This window comes from Clarias gariepinus, chromosome 14 (genome assembly GCF_024256425.1).
Source record: "Clarias gariepinus isolate MV-2021 ecotype Netherlands chromosome 14, CGAR_prim_01v2, whole genome shotgun sequence".
Taxonomy (NCBI): Eukaryota; Metazoa; Chordata; class Actinopteri; order Siluriformes; family Clariidae; genus Clarias; species Clarias gariepinus.
Window position 1 is genome coordinate 30,838,994 of NC_071113.1, and position 21,217 is coordinate 30,860,210.

The following is a 21,217-nucleotide window of genomic DNA, read 5'->3' on the forward strand; positions in this document are numbered from 1 at the left end:
GTACGTGTGAGACACTTCACGTGTTTCAGTCAGAGCTCCTAAAGCGTTTGTGCGCTCAGCAATCTTCTGCAGCGCTTCATCCACTGTCTTCCTCTTCTACAAATGTGATCATGATACAGACGCTTAATCTAAAATGGCATGTTTCTAAAATAAAAATGCCATGCTGTGTTATGCCACTGGTAAACACTTTTCTGTTATACAGACCAATGCTGTTCATAATCATTTACACAATCTGCTGCACAAAATCATTTAAACTTTAAACAAAGACTTATAGACCAAATGAAAACATGTAACTAGCAACACATAAAATATACTCTCACCTAAAGGATTATTAGGAACACCACACTAATACAGTGTTTGACCCCCTTTCGCCTTCAGAACTGCCTTAATTCTACGTGGCATTGATTCAACAAGGTGCTGAAAGCTTTTTTTTAGAAATGTTGGCCCATATTGATAGGATAGCATCTTGCAGTTGATGGAGATTTGTGGGATGAACATCCAGGGCACGAAGCTCCCGTTCCACCACATCCCAAAGATGCTCTATTGGGTTGAGATCTGGTGACTGTGGGGGCCATTTTAGTACAGTGAACTCATTGTCATGTTCAAGAAACCAATTTGAAATGATTCGAGCTTCGTGACATGGTGCATTATCCTGCTGGAAGTAGCCATCAGAGGATGGGTACATGGTGGTCATAAAGGGATGGACATGGTCAGAAACAATGCTCAGGTAGCCCGTGGCATTTAAACCATGCCCAATTGGCACTAAGGGGCCTAAAGTGTGCCAAGAAAACATCCCCCACACCATTACACCACCACCACCAGCCTGCACAGTGGTAACAAGGCATGATGGATCCATGTTCTCATTCTGTTTACGCCAAATTCTGACTCTACCATTTGAATGGATGCAATACTCAAGCTTTCACTTTAATTTATATCAGTGCATGTGTTCAGTTTACAGCACACTATAATGTAACATTAGGCAATGTCAATGACCCATTCTGCCATAAAGCCATATAACAACTCCTTTAGACAATATGATTAAGGTCAAGGTAAACTAAGCGATCAACTAAAAATGAATGTAGAAACAAATACACAGCTTTTCTTGCTGGCTAACTTAGTAGGAGTGGTCTTGATCCAGTGAGGAGCGGCCACTGGTTGATGATTCGGTGCACCGTTTTAGCTTTTGTCCTACAGTACATGTGGTAACACAAGGATGTTAAAGCGCGCACACACACACACACACACACACACACACAGATAACAAACATATTGTATTCAGTGTCTGGCCAAATGTCTGAATTTCTGAAAAACAAACTTAAAACTAGAGATTCTTAAAATTCCAGTAGAAAACTAAATGTAATTGTGTTAAAATAACTACTTACAGCGAATGGTAACTTTTGATATCTAAGGCCCAATCCCAATTCTATTTTCTACCCCTTTCCCTACTCCTCGCCTTTTCCCCTTGAAAAGGCCCCCAAGCTGCACGAACACCGCGCCAGCTCCGCAGCCTCCAAGCTCAGCAAACATTGCGCTGGACCCTCAGCCTGAGGACTTCATACCCACTTCTCAACCCGGCGCAGAGGACGTAGTAGGCAAGACAGCACTGCCTAGGAAAAAAGGGCAACCGCCTCTGGTTTAGGGGGCAAGACTCGGGGCATTGGGGCGGGAGGCCTGGGCCTCCTATGACGCTTCGGAGGAGCGTTTATTTAAGGGGGGGGTACTGTAAGGGTTAACCCCTAGAGGGCGACAAACGCCCAAACCTGTTTTTATTTTTAGTTGTGTTTAGTTTAGTTTGGGAACTTTATGTCCCAGAATGCACCTCGGTCAGGTGAAGGAAGCACCCACCTGCACCGAGGCAGGTAATTAAGTTCTGTATAAATAGCCTGACTGAAGTTCAGTCAGGTGTCTAGCTTTTGTTGTTGTTGTGTTTGTTATTGTTGGAACAAGAATCGTTAGGTTTGTGAAAGTAAAGTAGCCAAGTTTATGAGTACTCTAAGAGAAGAGCTTTTGTTTTGTTTTCTGTAAATAACTATATTAAATAAAGAGAACTTGAGAAACATCATGCCTCTGCAAGTTATGCCACACTCACGCCAGCCGCGGAATCATGACACAACATTTCTGTGTTGAAGATATGCACACACACTATCCGTCAAAGGTTAGAAAGGTAGTATATCTTGAAGACATTCGTGCAAATATTGTGTATACTGTGTGTAAGATCATACAGCGACCACTCCTTAGTGGATCGAGACAAGTCCTACTGAGTTAGCCAGCAAGAAAAGCTGTGTACTTGTTTCTACTTTCATTTTAATTGAGTTACTTCATTCTGCACAAGGCTTACAGGTTTTTATAATGTGTTGGACAGTACTTAATTCAATTCCAGTAATTTCAAATCTTCTTATATGTTGAGAGGTACAGTGTTGAGAGGTACTTCAATAGAAGTGCTCAGGATGAACATGACCATAGTATAAACTAATATCTAGTTGTAAATATTTCCTACAATATTCCCAAATGATTCACTCAGAGCTTGATAACAAGAGCTGTTGGATGGCAGAGTACGCTCTATAAACATTATCCTTACTTATATCTTTTGTCCTGTGATTTTTATTTAAATTAATTTCATTATTTATTTGGAGTGTTCATGATAATGCATTACACAGATTCTTTTGTTGTCATCCAAATGTACACAGAGCACACCCACTGGAGACTTAGGGGAATTTAATAAACAGATGACTGAAAAACAACCGACCATAACAAGAAGAGGGTGTGTGTGTGTTAGTGTGTGTAAAGTAATTAGTGTTTTATCTGAAATTCCCCTTTTCAGTGACCGTCTTCCTATAAATCACTTGAATGAAATAAAAAGAAAAGCGAAAGTTATAAATGCCCCAACACACACCTGTTTATAAATGCCCCAACACACACCTTCAAGACATTTGTTTAACCCACACTGAACTGAAGAAAGTCAAAGGACAAAGAACTGGTAAGAATCAGTACATTTCTTTTTAAATGTAGCACTAATATTCTTATTCAAGAAAGAAAAACTCAGTTTTTTAATCTTTATAATGTATTAATACATTAAATAAAAACGAACAATTTGGATGTTAGATTGGTCACTTGTCCTAAAAAAAACCATCAACAATGTGTAATGAAAGTGAAGGCAGTATGGTAGCTTATTTTAGCACTGTTGCTAACATGAGTTTGCATGTTCTCCCCATGCTTGATGTGTTTCCTCCGGGTGCTCAGGTTTCCTTCCACAGTCCAAAGACATGCCGGTTAGGCTAATTCCCTTTCCCAAATTCCCTGTAGTGCGTGAATGACATTCTGCCGTGAAGCTGTCAACCCAACCCCTTAAGTAACTGCCACAAAAACAACGGATATATTGAAAACCAAAATATAAAAAAAAAAAAATGAAAAGACAGACACAGTGTGATGCTGCAAAAGTAAACATTGAAAAAAAGAGTGATAAAGTTAAATTAATGTCGCCAGTGTCAGGGTAACCGCTAATGAATTTTTTTCAGTTTTATATTTTTGCTTGAAAATAATTTTTTAAAATCCTAATAAGGTTTTTGTAAACAATAAAAAAAGTCAAGATTTTCATAATGTGTCCTCAGATACATGCCTTCAATATTACAACAATTTTCCAACAATAAAGAGTCTAAGAGCGTTTTCACATCCAGGCCCCGGGATTGTTTCAGAGAGCACTTGAACCCAAAGTGTGGTTAATTTTTATCACTGAGAACACCAGCGTTCCCCACTCACAAACCACGCCCGAATCGGCTGGAAAAGTTGTTCTTGGAAATGATAAATCAGATATGGGAGCCAATCACAGTCGGAAACAGAATTGGACGTGACATCGGTGGCGTTTTTCTCCTCTGACATTCCTGTGTGATGTGTAGAGCATGCACTGATCTCATCCTCTGACCTACAGTGGTTACTTAAGGGGAATGTCTATGACTGCTGCTTACTCTGTCGCGGCCAAACGGCAACAGCCAAAATAAATCAGTCGCAACTCAAAGTAATTTGTAAAATGACCGCCAGGTGGCGCAAAGGGACATTTTGCAAAATGGCTGCAAATTATTTTTATTTAGACAGACTCTCTGTTTCTATCTGTCTATTGTTATTATTAAAGACAACAGCACAAACAACAGCCCAAGTGCTTGTAAAAACATTTTTATTTTTAACGGTAAAAATGTCAGTTTTGGAATCCGCAGAAGCTCAGTGGTCCGAGCACAACATAATAATCTTTGTATGATCAAATGACTCGTGGCATGAATCTACACGAGGCGCTTCAGTTTCAAATAATCATTTAACTGAAACAGCAAAAGAACATGATAATAATAATCAGTAGTGTCAAAAGTATTTACATTCATTACTTGAGTAGAAGTATAGATACTAGGGTTTAAAAGGACTTCTTTAGAAGTTGAAGTATCAACTCAAGCTTTTTACTCAAGTAAAAGTGTAAAAGTACTGGTTTTAAAACTACTTAAAGTATAAAAGTAAAAGTAACGTGAGGGGGAGAAATCATTAAGGATAAAAGCTTAGGCTGTGCCACGGGTCTATATACTGCACTAACACCTCATAAACAAAAGAAAAATGTGTTGTTGTTTTTTTCTTGTATTTTTTAACGGCCATAGTGATTTGGGATTCTGTATATGGCAATTGAAAAAGAATGCATTTTAGTACAATGCAAATACATTAAAGAACCATATATGTGTACTACTGAGCATTAACATGTTTTATGGAGAAGAAGATATGATAACTAGTTGCCTATAAGTATTTTAATGGTGCAAAAAGTCAAACTTTAGAGGCGTGTCATCGGTAACCTTTATTGGAATGTAAATGTACATCCAAGCTGTAGGAATCTGTGAGGGCAACATACAGGAAAATTAGTGCACCCAGGGCAGGCTTAGTAACAATTACCCTTGTATGGTTGTCTACAATAAACATTAGTGCTGTCAGAATGAAGGATTAATCCAAGTAAATCATCAAAAAAAAAAAAAATTATATATATATATATATATATATATATATATATATATAAAATTCCTTTTAGCTTCCTGGCGCTGTTACCTTCCTTGCTGGTGTTTGGTTGTGACATTTCGCTCGAATCTTGAGTCTCTTCGTCTACTTATCACAATGTTATCAACCAAAAATTTTATTTTATTCAAACGTCCTTGCTGGAGTGTGTGATGTGACGTCATGTGCAGGTGCGATGGATCGTGTACAAACCAATAGGGTGTCGGAATGGTATGTTTATACTTCTCATCCAACAACAATCAAATTCGCTCCATCCGGATGGCGCGGTTTATCTGGATGTTTTTTTTTTGTTTTGTTTTTGAATGACAAGCTGAAATAAAATAGGAGTAATGAGGATATTTTTAAAATGTAAGGAGTAGAAAGTACAGATAATTGCGTGAAAATGTAAGGAGTAGAAGTAAAAAGTCGGCTGAAAAATAATTACTCAAGTAAAGTATGGATACCCAAAATTTCTACTTAAGTAAGGTAACGAAGTATTTGTACTTCGTTACTTGACACCTCGAAAAAATAATCAAAAAAATAATAATCATCTTGCTTTTTGCTGTTTATTTCCACCATTGAATAATTATTTAATTATTAATAATTAAAGCTGCTCACATCATGCACGCTTTAACTTTTATAAAATGCAGCATTTAATCAGCAAGTATATATTTGTGCTCTGTTGTTTTTCTGGGGTACTGGTGTGTGCGCTCCTTCACTTTGCCGAGTTTTATTACATATTTATAACATATGTTTGCTTTGAAGTGGACCTCGCTCGCACAACCTCTCGCGGGCGAGCCTTTCTCTGAATAATCCGTTTGAACGGGGGTGAGGGTAAGAAACACCGCACCGGCAGAAGTAGACTAATGATTATGAATGCGTCAGGAAAAACAGACATCAAAATTTTAATATAGAAATAACTAGGAAAATAGACTTTCAGAATAGAACATTAAAAAAAAAAATACACTTCTATCTTTGGTATAATATGGTTATAGTATAATATATCACGGATGTGTAACGCATCCCGTACTCTGCATTCCAGACTCTTTGGTGGAAGTTGTTGATGTTTATTTTATTTATTTTATTTTTGTCTTTGATGTTAACTACACAAAGCAGTGTCTTCCCACCTGGAAATTTCTCCAGCATACTGTATATCAGATTGATGGACATGAGTCCTCATCCGTTACATTTTTGGTGACATTTTTTTCAGCACACATTTAATTAATATTTTTTAAAAGTTTGATCCGGCTTAATAATTCTCCCCTTTAATTTCCTACATAGTCTAATCAGCGCTCAACCGCACGCATAAAGTTTTCGAGAGCGCGAGGGAATTTTTTTTGTACTAAATAATATTTATGCAGTATAATCAGGGCCTCTTATTCCTATTTACTTTAGGTTGTTGTACTTGCAGTGTTACTGTGTGCGCTTTGCAATGTCAGACACATTCAAATGCAAATTATACACCCTTCTTAGGTGTGAATCAGCTGTTTTCACCTTTACACTCGGAAAATCTAAAATGCACCCCCCCTCACTGTGCATGGTTTCAGCAAACTGAGGAGGATCTTGGATCTTGCTTCAGGCATCTTCTTTCCGTTTTTAATCCCTGGAATGAGATTTTTCTTATCATAACATGCATTGTATTGTTATTAATCACTCTACACTGTTTTTAATTACTCTACAATGTTTTAATTTTAGATTTTATTTAAAAATAAATAAACCAAATAAAATTATTCCATTTGTATTTTCCCTTTGTAAAATAGAATTAAAAAATGATGGGTATCACGATGTGGTTGTCGGCGTGTGTGTGGCATAAATGCAAAGGAGCAGAAGGAGTTCAAGATAGTTTTCTTTATTGATATATTAAAGTCGAACCAAACAAAAGCTCTTTTCCTAGAGCACCATGAAAACTTTAATATAACATTTAATCTTACCAACCATAACCAAAATTAGCATATTAACAAATGCTAAACACCCACTCGAACATAAAGTGCCTATTTATAATAATCAACTTAATTAGTCACCTCGGTTCAGATGAGCTCTATCACCTGACCGAGGTGCATTCTGGAATATGTAGTTCACAACTAAAACACGAAACAAGTCTGGGCGTTTGTCGCCCTCTAGGGGTTAACCCTTACAGGCAAAGGTGCCTATGTGAAAGTGCCCTTAAAGTAAAAAAAAAAAAAAAAAAAAAAGAAACACTGCTTTTTGTCTTGTGTTGGTGAGAAATGTAATGTAAACTTGTCTGTGTAAACGCCTTCGTCCTGAACAAAAGCCTAAATGTAAAGTTTTTATCTCTGACTAATACAGAATGATGAGACTGAAGACTCCATCCATAAATGTTACCCAAACTTCTCCTGTAAAAAAAAACATTTTCCACTATGACGTGTCTTTTAATCTATTTTTTGTTAGTGGAGTGTGCCCTGTACACATCCTTGGAAATGAGCCGTTACTATAGGAACTGTATTTTTTAAATGTTTAGTTTTGTTGGTCCACTGAGACTTTTTATTTTGTAGAATTATGGAGGTCGACATGAAAAGTAACAGCAGTAAAACATGGGTTCTCCTGGCAGCGGGTTCTAAAGGCTGGAAAGACTATAATCACCAGGTGAGAATTAAATATAGCTGCTTACAAGTAACAAATATTGTAAATTACTTTGTAATATTACAAAACATAACATTATTAATTCTTTTTGCCTTTTTAGAAATATCTTTGTGTGTGCGCTTGCATGCCTACGCGCGCGCGCGTGCGTGTGTGTGTGTGTGTGTGTGTGTGTGTTTATAGTTCAGTATAAATCTAAATTAAAGTATTCTGTTACAGGCCAATGTGTGTCACGCTTACCAGGTTTTCCACAAGAACGGGATTCCAGATGAACAGATTGTGGTGATGATGTATGATGATATCGCTTATAATGAAGAGTGAGTGTTTGAGATTAGAAGGAGAAGATAACATTTTTCACATACAGTACATCCTCATTCTGTTGGGTCAGTGCCAAGGTTTGGAAGTTATGTACAGTCATGGTAATAAGAAATAGCACCCTTTTTCAATTCTATGTTTTTTTTATTTCCTTAATTAAATGCCCTGAAACAACAATAAACTGAAGCAGTGTTGTGAAGAAGAGTGGGTCAAATCTTCTCCAAAATAATGCAGAATAATAAACTTCTCAAAGCTGACAAAAAGAAAACATTCAGTTTCTCAAAATATTAGAATGTTTCATTTAAAATTTGAATAAATTACTCTACATATAATGTAGATTTATGGATGCAGTGAGAGAGGACATGAAGTTAGTTGGTGTGAGAGAAGAGGATGCAGAGGATAGGGTTAGATGAAGGTGTCACGAACGGGGTGTAGTGGCAGGTGTTGAACGCCATGGGCGGAAGGAGCAGGCATAGAGGTTGTGTAATCAAAAAAAAAAAAAAAAAAAAAAAAAAAGTCTTTTAATGATGGTTAAACACAAAGTATAAATATATAAATAAAGACACAAACAAAGGAACAAACAAACTCAAACAATACTTAACTCTGTGCTAACAGGGGCTCTCTGGCAAGACACAGACTGGAGGACAAACACACGTCCTGTGGCGAGACACAGGCAGGAGGAGGACAAACACATAACAGGACACACAAACTATGCGTGGAGCTGAAACTGGACACCAGAGGGAGGCACGCGTAGAGACTAGAGGGAGGCACGCGTAGAGACTGGAGGGAGGCACGCGTAGAGACTGGAGGGAGGCACGCGTAGAGACTGGAGGGAGGCACGCGTAGAGACTGGAGGGAGGCACGCGTAGAGACTGGAGGGAGGCACGCGTAGAGACTGGAGGGAGACACGAGAGAGAGACGCGTAGAGACTGGAGGGAGACACGAGAGAGAGACACGTAGAGACTGGAGGGAGACACGAGAGAGAGACACGTAGAGACTGGAGGGAGACACGAGAGAGAGACACGTAGAGACTGGAGGGAGACACGAGAGAGAGACACGTAGAGACTGGAGGGAGACACGAGAGAGAGACACGTAGAGACTGGAGGGAGACACGAGAGAGAGACACGTAGAGACTGGAGGGAGACACGAGAGAGAGACACGTAGAGACTGGAGGGAGACACGAGAGAGAGAGACGTAGAGACTGGAGGGAGACACGAGAGAGAGAGACGTAGAGACTGGAGGGAGACACGAGAGAGAGAGACGTAGAGACTGGAGGGAGACACGAGAGAGAGAGACGTAGAGACTGGAGGGAGACACGAGAGAGAGACACGTAGAGACTGGAGGGAGACACGAGAGAGAGACACGTAGAGACTAGAAACGAGAGACCAAGAGAGAGACGGGACGAGGGCTAAAGACATGGCAATCATCTAGGCATGGATTTTAGCCAAACATGGTTAAGCTGTGCTTAACCATGGCAGTTAGCTACACATATACCTAGCTAAGCATGTCTTTAGCCCCAACATTCACTAAGCTACACTTACCTAATAGCTTAACACACACTAGGAAATGGGGGCACAGAAACACAGACAGAGGATACTCAGTGGCTAATCGAGGCAGCACTAACAAGCTAGTCGGTACTCCAAAGCTAGGAGGGGCGGCACTTTAAAGCTAGGCGCACTGGGCAACTAGGGAGGTGGGAAACACAGGATAGCTAGAGACACAAAGGGGCTATAACTAGAAGCATGCTAGTTACTGTAACTCAACATAGATTTTAGCTAAACATGCTCCTAGCCACACACACCTAACTACTTACCTGACTCTAGCTAAACACACAAGAACACAGGAGGACAACAACCACAGTACTTACATACATTTAAGACAGGACTGAATCAGCTCCACTAACACTAACAAAATAAACTAAACAAAAACAAACTAAAACAAAATGCCCACACAAGTGACAGTGGTGATACCAAAAATGCTAGACCCAGTTTCCCAGTCTAAACAGCTATTTATAGAGATGGATTGATGGCTACCTCGGTTCAGGTGTGCACTCGCATCACCTGACCGAGGTGCCTGCTGGGAAACTGAGTCAGCCAACAAAAACTACAAAATGAAAAACAGTGACCTCTAGTGGTGGACCCTTACAGAAGGCAGATGATTCGCTGTGGCGACCCCTGAAAGGGAACAGCCCAAAGACAAAGAAGACTCTACATACAGTGGTGTGAAAAACTATTTGCCCCCTTCCTGATTTCTTATTCTTTTGCATGTTTGTCACACAAAATGTTTCTGATCATCAAACACATTTAACTATTAGTCAAAGATAACACAAGTAAACACAAAATGCAGTTTTTAAATGATGGTTTTTATTATTTAGGGAGAAAAAAAATCCAAACCTACATGGCCCTGTGTGAAAAATTAATTGCCCCCTGAACCTTATAACTGGTTGGGCCACCCTTAGCAGCAATAACTGCAATCAAGCATTTGCGATAACTTGCAACGAGTCATTTACAGCGCTCTGGAGGAATTTTGGCCCACTCATCTTTGCAGAATTGTTGTAATTCAGCTTTATTTGAGGGTTTTCTAGCATGAACCGCCTTTTTAAGGTCATGCCACAACATCTCAATAGGATTCAGGGCAGGACTTTGACTAGGCCACTCCAAAGTCTTCATTTTGTTTTCTTCAGCCATTCAGAGGTGGATTTGCTGGTGTGTTTTGGGTCATTGTCCTGCTGCAGCACCCAAGATCACTTCAGCTTGAGTTGACGAACAGATGGCCGGACATTCTCCTTCAGGATTTTTTGGTAGACAGTAGAATTCATGGTTCCATCTGTCACAGCAAACCTTCCAGGTCCTGAAGCAGCAAAACAACCCCAGACCATCACACTACCACCACCATATTTTACTGTTGGTATGATGTTCTTTTTCTGAAATGCTGTGTTACTTTTATGCCAGATGTAACGAGACACGCACCTTCCAAAAAGTTCAACTTTTGTCTCGTCGGTCCACAAGGTATTTTCCCAAAAGTCTTGGCAATCATTGAGATGTTTTTTAGCAAAATTGAGACGAGCCTTAATGTTCTTTTTGCTTAAAAGTGGTTCGCGCCTTGGAAATCTGCCATGCAGGCCGTTTTTGCCCAGTCTCTTTCTTATGGTGGAGTCGTAAACACTGATCTTAATTGAGGCAAGTGAGGCCTGCAGTTCTTTAAATGTTGTCCTGGGGTCTTTTGTGGCCTCTCGGATGAGTTGTCTCTGCGCTCTTGGGGTAATTTTGGTCGGCCGGCCACTTCTGGGAAGGTTCACCACTGTTCCATGTTTTTGCCATTTGTGGATAATGGTTCTCACTGTGGTTCACTGGAGTCCCAAAGCTTTAGAAATGGCTTTATACCCTTTACCAGACTGATAGATCTCAATTACTTTTGTTCTCATTTGTTCCTGAATTTCTTTGGATCTTGGCATGATGTCTAGCTTTTAAGGTGCTTTTGGTCTACTTCTCTGTGTCAGGTAGCTCCTATTTAAGTGATTTCTTGATTGAAACAGGTGTGGCAGTAATCAGGCCTGGGGGTGACTACAGAAATTGAACTCAGGTGTGATAAACCACAGTTAAGTTATTTTTTAACAAGGGGGGCAATCACTTTTTCACACAGGGCCATGTAGGTTTGGATTCTTTTTCTCCCTAAATAATAAAAACCATTATTTAAAAACTGCATTTTGTGTTCAATTATGTTATCTTTGACTAATAGTTAAATGTGTTTGATGATCAGTAACATTTTGTGTGACAAACATGCAAAAGAATAAGAAATCAGGAAGGGGGCAAATAGTTTTTCACACCACTGTATAATGTATCTCTCAGTCTAATTCAGTACACATGGGGGAAGGTGCTGCATTGAAGCATATTAATGGAAAGTTGCCTAGAAAGGAAAAGTGTAGTAGAAAAAGGTGCATTAGTGACAAGGATGACCAGAGCTTTAAGAAGACTGAAAAACAAAACAAATTGGGAGAGCTTCACAAGGAGTAGAGTGAGGCTGGAGTCAGTGCATCAAGAGCCACCATGCACAGCTGCATAAGGATATTGGCTACAATGGTTGCAATCCTACTATCAAGCCACTCCTGAAGAGACAATGTCAGAAACATCTAACCTGGGTTAAGGAAAAAAAGGACTGTGTTAGTGCTAAGTCCTATTTTTATATAAAAGTAAATTTTGCATTTAATTTGGAAATCAAGATCTTAGAGTGGAGAGACACAGAATCCAAGTGTTTCCACAGTTTTTGATGATTTGGGGAGCCATGCCACCTACTGGTCAGACATCTACCAGGAGATTTTAGAGCACTTTATGCTTTTGTCTGCTGACAAGCTTTATGGAGATGTGATTACCTTTTCCAGCAGGAATTAGCACCTGCCCCATAGTGGAGAAACTACCACTAACTAGTTTTCTTTGCTTTATATTACTGTGCTTAATTAGACAACCAACTGGCTTGACAGGGACCCTTAAGAGAATTCTTGGACTAATGTCAAGAGGAAGATGAAACACCTGACCCAAAAACACAGACAAACTGAAGGATGATATCAAAGCGCTCTGGTTTTTAATAATTTCTCAGCAGTTCCTAATTACCTCCATGGAATTTGGCATTAACGCAGTAATTCATGTTAATTTAGTCTCAACCAAAATATTTTTTTTATTTTAGAAATTCTGTACTGTAAATCATTTTTACATTGATTTTAGAAAATACTCTAATATGTTGGGACATTAAAATTGGGAAATTAAAACATATAATGTAGACTACATTATAGTTTGATTTTTCTAATTAAATTACAAAAGTAATATTGATTTTGTGTGATGCACTCTGTGTACAGTATGTACAAAAATCCTATAAAGCCCAGTAAACTGTAATGATTTAAACAAAAACCAGTAAGAGACGCAAGGCCACAGTGCTCACCGCTACACCACAGTGCTGTGGATCTGAAACATTTGTGGAACAAGTGTGAAAAATATGCAAAAAAAAAAAAAAATGTGAAAGGGCACAAACCTTTCGAAGTAATGTATGTAGAAATGTTTTCAGTTTCTGATGAACCTGAAATAAATTTCACATAGTCAGTAACAGTCACTACAGATGTGTCACTACCCATATAATTATCTAATGAGTAAGTATTAATTTGTGAAAATATTATATTTTTCTGCAGGAATCCTTTTAAAGGTGAAATTATTAATGTACCAAATGGTACAAATGTTTACACTGAAGTTCCGAAGGACTACACTGGAGAGGTACTCAGGTTATAGTTTTTTGGTTTGTTTGTTTGTTTTAGTTGTGTTTATTTTGAAATCAACCTGTTTTACATTGTGCATTATCAGGATGTATCAGCTAAAAACTTTCTGGCTGTACTACGTGGAGATTCAGCAGCTGTCAAGAAAAAAGGCCCAAAAAAAGTTATACAAAGGTACAGTACAGTATTCACCTCTCAGGCCAGTTTCTTCTTTATATACTTACTGTTCAGCTTGTTTCAAAACGTGGTCTTCTGTTAAAAAAATATCTACTATAAAATATAACACAAATTTGTAAAATGAAAAATATTTTTTTCTCTTAAAAAAAAATACAAACTAGAAAAATAAAATCAAGCTGAATTTTTTTTTTTACCTCTTCAGACTACTACCGTACCTAAAGTGTGTTTGGGTCATTTCCTAAAATCTTTGCACAATGTTTGGGATTTTCAACCATTTTCATTCACTTACCTTGAACACACGCTAATTAGCCATAATAATATGACCACCTACCAAATATTGAGTAGATCCTGCTTTTGCCACCAAACCAGCCTGGCGCCACACCATCAGATCCTTTAAATAATGTAAATGGCAAGATGGGGCTTCCATCGATCAGAGTTATTTTACCAGCACATCCCACAGATGCTTGATTACATTGAGATCTTAAAAATTTGGAAGCCAAAACCAGCACAAACTAACTGTTGTGTTCCTCTAACCGTTCTTGAATGATTTTGGCAGTGTGTCAGGGTACGTTATCCTGCTGAAAGAGAGGACTGTAATCAGGGAATTCTGTTTCCATGAACGGGTGTAACTTGGTTAGCAATAATGTTGAGATATGTGGTCAATGTGAAAGTAACATTAACATGGATGGCAGGATCAAAGGACAGAGCATCTCTCAGAGCATCAAACTGCCTCTGCTGGCTCGCGTTCCTCCCGTAGTGCACCCTAGTGTCATCTATTCCCTCGGTATGTGATGCATACACTCATGATGCATGGGCATTCTGGCTGGTCTGCAGCTGCGCAGCTCCATATTCACCGAACTGTGGTCCACTGTGTGTTCTGACTCTATTACACCGAAGGGAGCATGAACATTCTTCACTCTTTTATGCATCAGTAAGACTTGGTGGCCCATGACCCTATTGCTGGTTCACCAGTTTTCCTTTCTTGGAGCACTTTTGGTATGTCCTGATCACTGCAGACTGAGAACATCCCATAATTTCTGCAATAACATCCCATAATTTCCCATAACATCTGCAATTTTGGAGTTGTACTAGCCCAGTCGTCTAGACATCACAATTTGGCCCTTGTCAAAATCACTTAAATCCTTACATTTGACTTATTTTTTTCTGCTTCCAACACATCAACTTAAGGGACAAAATGTTTACTTGCTGCCTACTACTCCCACCCACTTCCAGCCACCACTGTAAGAAGAATCTCTTGAAGGAAACCAACTAAACACAGGGAGAACATACAAATTCCATGAGAGCCAAGGCAGGAATTGAACCCGGACCCTGGAGGTGTTAGGCCACAGCGCTAACCATTAAGCTGTGATTTTTAAAAAAAGGAAAAAAAAACTCTGGCTATATATTTAATAGTAAAGGTACGAGCATTTTAACATGCACAATGTGAAGAGAACTTAAAGGACTAAACAGCTGTGCAGTTTTAATAGTGCCAGTTATCAGTAGGGCTACTCAGAAAAAAGTCACGTACAGTATATCACACACACACACACACACACACACACACACACACTTGGATATATGTGTTGTCGTATGGTGACATTTATTATTTTCATTCTGTTCTCTTTCAGTGGTGAAAATGACTCTATCTTCATTTACTTGGCTGGTCTGCAGCTGCGCAGCTCCATATTCACCAAACTGTGATCCATTGTGTGTTCTGACTCTATTACACCTAAGGCAGCATGAACAATTTTAGCTCTTCTATTGGATCAGACATCACAGGCTCGCCTTCGCTCCTAATATGCATCAATGAGACTTGGTGGCCCGACCAGACCTTGGTGGTTCACCAGTTTTCCTTCATTTTGTATGTCCTGACCACTGGAGACTGGAAACATCCCATAAAACCTGCAGTTTTTAAAATGCTCTGGCCCAGTCGTCTAGACATCACAATTTGTCCCTTGTCAAAGTCGCTCAAATCTTTACACTTGACTATTTGTCTGCTTCCAACACATCAACTTAAGGGACACAATGTTCACTTACTGCCTAATACACTATGTCCCACCCACTTCCAGCCATTGTAAGAAGAGTTTTTTGGAGCAAACCCACAGAGCAGAGGCAGGAAATGAACCCGGACCCTGGAGGTGCTAGGCCACAGTGCTCACCATTAAGCCACTGTGCATCTATGGTAAAATAATAAAAAAAAACAGCAGTTGAACTCATGGCTATATATTTAATAGTGAACGTAGGAGCATTTCAACATGCACAATTTAAAAAGAACTCACAGGCTTATAAGTGCCACTTATTAGTAAGGCTCCTCAGAAAAAAGGCACACACACACACGCACACCACACACACACACACACACACACTGTAAATATACTGTATATGTTCAATATCAATATTTATTATTTCCATTCTCTTCTCTTTCAGTGGTGAAAATGACTCTATCTTCATTTACTTAACGAGCCATGGACTTGTGGGTTCTTTTTCATTTCCTAATTCCAATGTAAGTTTAGTAAATCTCCTCTTACTGCATTGTTTTTAGAGTTGACTGCTTGTAATTAGGATTTAATTCAGAAAATGTATTTAGCCAGAACTCAAACATAACCTCACACCTTAAGCCCTATTTATAATTTACAGGAGAGATACACAAGCTCAGGCAGAGAGTCAGTAAAACAGAGGTGTGCCGTGGTCATGTGTGATTCAGACCTTAAGTGCATTTTTATTTTTCTCTGACCAGCCAGATGTCCCGTGCCACAGTGTGAATGTTGTAGCCAATATATTTTACACTAATATTAAGTTCAGTGACAATATTTACATTTACAATGATGGTATTTGGGAGACGCCTACAAAACACAACCACATGTCCCAAAAACACAAAAACATTTCCCAAAGGTAGTGATATAGATAGAAATTAAAACTTTTTTCACAATGTGTTGAAAAAAAATCCAATACCTTTGGTGGCAGGTGAGTTTAACAATCTGAATGAGTTAAAAACTTGACTTGTGTCACCAAATCTGATTACAGCTGTCACTCAGCAACAGGTTATAAAAACACTTATCCATTATTAAAATATTTTACCCAATTAGTTAGATTGAATGTGAAGAAACTGGAAATAACAACAACATACTAGATACTCAGAACTTTATAACACTGAGGTCAGGTAATGTAATAATGTGATGTTCTCTATTACAGCTTTCTGCACGCGATCTCACTGACACAATACATGCCATGTCGAGGAACAGGAAATTTTCAAAGGTAGATTTTACAACTTTTACTTTTTCCATTCCATATCAACTTTTTTTTTAAAATGCTTAAATCAATATTGGCGGCACGGTGCTGTAGTGGTTAGCACTGTCGCCTTGCACCTCCAGGGTCCGGGTTCGATTCCCATCTCTGTGTGCATGGAGTTTGCATGTTCTCCCCGTGCTTGGTGGGTTTCCTCTGGGTATTCCGGTTTCCTCCCACAGTCCAAAGATATGTAGGTTAGGCTAATTGGTGTTCTCAAATTGCCCGTAGTGTGTGTGTGTACAGGATGTACCCTGCCTTGTGCCCTAAGCCTCCTTGGACAGGCTCCAGGTCCCCGCGACCCTGAATACAGGAATAAAGCGGTATACAAGTTGAGTGAGTGAGTAAATCAATATTAGATCACAGATACTTTTAGGGACTTTTTCTGTTTTATTTCTACAACCTCCCATGTATTTTTAGTTCTCATAATGTGTCAATTCAGTTTGGTTATGCTATGAGCTGTGCTTGGAAGTGGTTTTGTGTGTGTGTGTGTGTGTGTGTGTGTGTGTGTGTGTGTGTGTGTGTGTGTGTGCGCGCGTGTGTGTGTGTGTTTGCCAAGCTCACAATGAGAATTTAGCTAATTCCTAGTTGATGTGTGCAGATGGTCATTTATATGCAGGCGTGTCATTCTGGATCCATGTTTGAAGAGCTGAGAGACATGAACAACGGTTAGTAGGATTTGCATTCTCAGAAAAGCTAAAGAAACTGTATGTCATGTTTATGTACATTTTCCTCCTATGTCTAAAAGTCCTTTAACCTTTTCTTTCAGTGTACGCAGTTGCATCGTGCAGGCCTGATGAATGTAGCTATACTTATTGCCATGATAAGAAAAGAAATGTCTTTCTTACAGACTACTTCACCTTTCACTGGCTACAGCACACCAAGACAGTTAGTGTTACATTTACTGAACACATGTATAACAATACACGAAAATCTACATATTTCTAAGTTTGTTTTTCCATTTTGTTTTCTTAATTTTAAAGGTAAACCTCGACAGGACTTCATTTCGAGATCAGTTTTCCTACTTGATGAAAAATGTCAAAGAGTGTATGGGAAAAGAGACACCATGTTACTATGGTGACATGGTATGTAAAAAAAATAAATAAGAACATTCTTAATTTAAATGTTGAGTGAATTATGTGCTATAATAGCCCCATTGCAGCATGACTGTGTATGTGTGGTTTATTTTCAAACACAAGAGAAAGATGAAGTGAATGTCAGCTGTGTGGGATTTTATTAAAAAAACACGAAGTTTGTAAGACATACAATACAGAAGACAGAAAATTTTATACAATATGAGACATAAAATTTCTTTGTTTTCTATAAATAATGCACAAAAAAACAAACGCATCATGACACATGTCTTAATTTCCATCTCTCTCTCACACACACACACTTGTTGGGAATACAAAAGTTACACTACAGCCTCATTCTGCTTTTCTTTTTCGTTTCAGTGTGATTCTCCATTGTCGAAAATGCTGGTGAAAAATCCGAAAGGAGGTTCGAATGATGTGAAAGGTACTTTAAGTTCACAATAATCAACATTAGTGATGTTTCTTTTACAACATTACACACACACACACACACACACACACACACACAAAAATAAAAATCCATAACAAGCCACAGGTGGAAAGCACTAAATGTTACCTGTTGGTTTCACCCACCTCTCACCATCTGGCGCTCGACCACGCCCTGACGGCCACATGTGCTTAATCATTTCAGTTAATGTTTCACAATATTTATACCTGGATTGTATTCATGCAATTGAAACCTTATAAAATCACCTGAACTGTAGCCTGTGACGAATATGACACCACTGTGGTTTAGTTATCAGCTACTGTAGGTGTCAAAGTCTGTAAAAAGATCATTTTTGTCTCACTTTAGAATAAGTTCTTAAGGTTGTTTCTTCCTTTGCCTCTGAGTCGCAGAAGTTAGCGTACGTAGCTCACAATTGGAGGTAGTCCTTATATTAACATTTATATGCAAGCAGTTACAACTTAAGCAAATAAAATCAATATAAGATAGAGATGGATTACTAAACATTTAATAATGGTTCTACACAAAACAAACGTGTGTAAGGACTTGTGTACCCAAAAGCTTTAGAATAAAACCTCATTACAACAGAGCTCCTTTTATACCACGGCCCTGTGGCTCCTGTTCTTACACCATGACATTAACAGCTTTTATATTGTGTTAGTTTCAATAACGGAGTTGCAGACTTTAGTTTCTTTGCTGTTGCTGAAGATCATGACCATAAAAGGAAGCTTATATTAAAATAACAACCTGTGCAGATCGTCTGCCTTTGTGGGTGACCACAAGCTCTAAGACACCTCACAGATTCTCTTTGCTGCCGATTGCATCATTAGTTTCCTGTTTCCCTGTTGCAGATGATGCTTCAGCTTCAGGATGCAGCATCTGTTGAAAGCACTTTCTGAAGGTTCTGGAGAGAGGTTATCTAGGTGTACAGAATGAGACACAACGTCTCCTATGGTGAGGCGGGACATATGACAAGTCAAGTCATTCGCCTGATTTACAACAACCCTAACATCATAGCATTGCTGTCAAATCTTTACAGAAGCTTCTAGTAAAATATCAAATTAATTAACACTAAACAATACTTGTGCAAATTTATTAAACCTTATTGAACAAAACTTTTTTAATCATGAAACTGTAACACCATGTGTGCTGCCTAAGGCACCTAAACAGGTTTGTATGGAAGCCCTGATGCTGAATGCGATGCCCCTATTCAGCTCTGATTGGGGTTTATTCTTACTACTGCATCTCGCACACACATATGACACACTTATATAGTGTATAATTACATTGTTATCTCATTATACATCTGTTATTGCGTTATACATCTGAGCAGTTAAAAGTTAAGGGCCTTGCTCAAGGGCCCAACAGGGGCAATTTGGTGGTGCTGGGGTTTAAACCTGGGGCTTCTGAACCTTCTGTCAGGAAGAAGGGACCTCACATGGCACTTTATCATCTCAAAATGTATGTGTTTTTAAATTATTAATGAGACCCATCTGCTGTACATATATATCCCTGTGAATGAGCTGTCACTATAAAGTGATGAAGTATTAGAACAAGTGCAACAATATAAACCTGTGATTTGTTGGCGTACTGGTGTCAGAGCTGCTGTCATTTACCATTGTCCAAATATAAAGTCCAAATGCTTTTGCCGGGGTTGAGGATAGCGTTCTCGAAGCAGCAGTCATGGATCGAGTTGACCTGGGATGTGTATCAGCTGCAGCAGATCAGGTTGGAGTGAAGCTGGGCATAGAGATTAATACTGGTGTTAAATCTGGCTTTTTTATTGATTTTTTTTGTTTAACTATTATTTAAGGTTTCAATCCTTGTTATTATTATTATTATTATTATTATTAAGTGTGCAAAGTATGTGTAAGAGAAGTGTCTTACAAGGCTTCATATGAGGTCCAGACTATCATTAAAGTAACTTTAAACCTGTTAAAACAAACTAAACGCATCATTGACAGGTCTGATATAAATTATATATATATGTATAATTTATATCAGTGCACATCAAAGCTGCCTAAAATCTATAGACACTTTTTGTTGGTTTTGGCCGCAGTGTAACAGGACAAAATGTACATAATGTTATCTAATACTGTAAATGTGTTACCAGTTTACTGTCCAGTGAGAGCACATTGTAGTAACCTAAGACAATATACTGTGAATGTAAAAAATAATAATAATAATAAATAGTGTACAGTACATATTTTTTAAGCTGGAGTTTATCTGTGGATGAACAAACTTGTGAAAAAGAAAAATTCCAAAATTTCGAGTTGATTATTAGATCTAATTTTGACCAAATAACTGTGTAATATTGATAATAAAAAACAAAAAAAAATTACTCCTATTGATTTTTTTACATGTAATTATAGGAACACAATAGTTAGCACATCCTGTAGATTTACTGCAGCAATGGAATTTTTTTATATTTTTGATGATTAATGCAAGTTGGTCTTATGGGATTTGTACTTAAGTGTTGTGTATGTTTCAATTGCATTTTAGTACATATGTCAGGTTTTGCAGTACTTCTGTTCATTTTATTATTTAAATGTAATTGTACAAATGAACGGCAATGATGTAGAATGAAGACACATTGGTTAATTCTCAGTTAGATGCACTATTCCAGCGTTTTAACCATCACTATGACACCCTTGTTAAAGTCTCTCCTTATTGCCCATTGTTCCTCTTTCTATCACATCATCTTTAAGAACTGACTGTTTACTTGCTTAATATATCTACTGACGTGTCAATATGAGGAGGTAATCAATGTTATTCACTTCACCTGTTAGTGCTTTTAATTTTATGGCTGATCAGAGTACTGTATGTGCAAATCATTTCTGGTCTTTGAAAGGTTTTGTGATTACTAAATATTAATTACAGTCAAAAATAAAGATCCATTTTATTTTCATCCCAAATACAGTATGATACTTTTTGCTTCATAAATATATATATTTTTAAAAATTACAAAAAGTGAATAAACTTTTTAGATCATGGAGTTAAGCTGTTAAAGCCATGATCTAAACAACATTATTA

At 38.3% G+C, this 21,217-nt stretch overlaps 1 protein-coding gene across 1 annotated transcript; it reads left to right on the top strand.

The window, feature by feature from the left end:
- The first annotated feature begins 7,542 nt into the window (after positions 1–7,542).
- Positions 7,543–19,922, top strand: LOC128540868 (legumain-like). The gene is made up of 10 exons (XM_053510853.1): positions 7,543–7,617; positions 7,831–7,928; positions 13,103–13,184; positions 13,272–13,357; positions 15,788–15,863; positions 16,553–16,615; positions 17,247–17,313; positions 17,415–17,533; positions 17,629–17,730; positions 19,785–19,922. Exons 1-10 carry the CDS (start codon positions 7,543–7,545, stop codon positions 19,920–19,922), a joined length of 906 nt encoding a protein of 301 aa, XP_053366828.1.
- Positions 19,923–21,217: the final 1,295 nt, after the last annotated feature.

Coding starts and splice junctions, on each gene's coding strand:
- LOC128540868 (XM_053510853.1), top strand. CDS start 7,543: ATGAAAAGTAACAGCAGTAAAACATGGGTTCTCCTGGCAGCGGGTTCT. Junction 16,616..17,246: donor GGAACAGGAAATTTTCAAAG/GTAGATTTTACA, acceptor TGATGTGTGCAG/ATGGTCATTTATATGCAGGC. Junction 17,314..17,414: donor GCTGAGAGACATGAACAACG/GTTAGTAGGATT, acceptor CTTTTCTTTCAG/TGTACGCAGTTGCATCGTGC.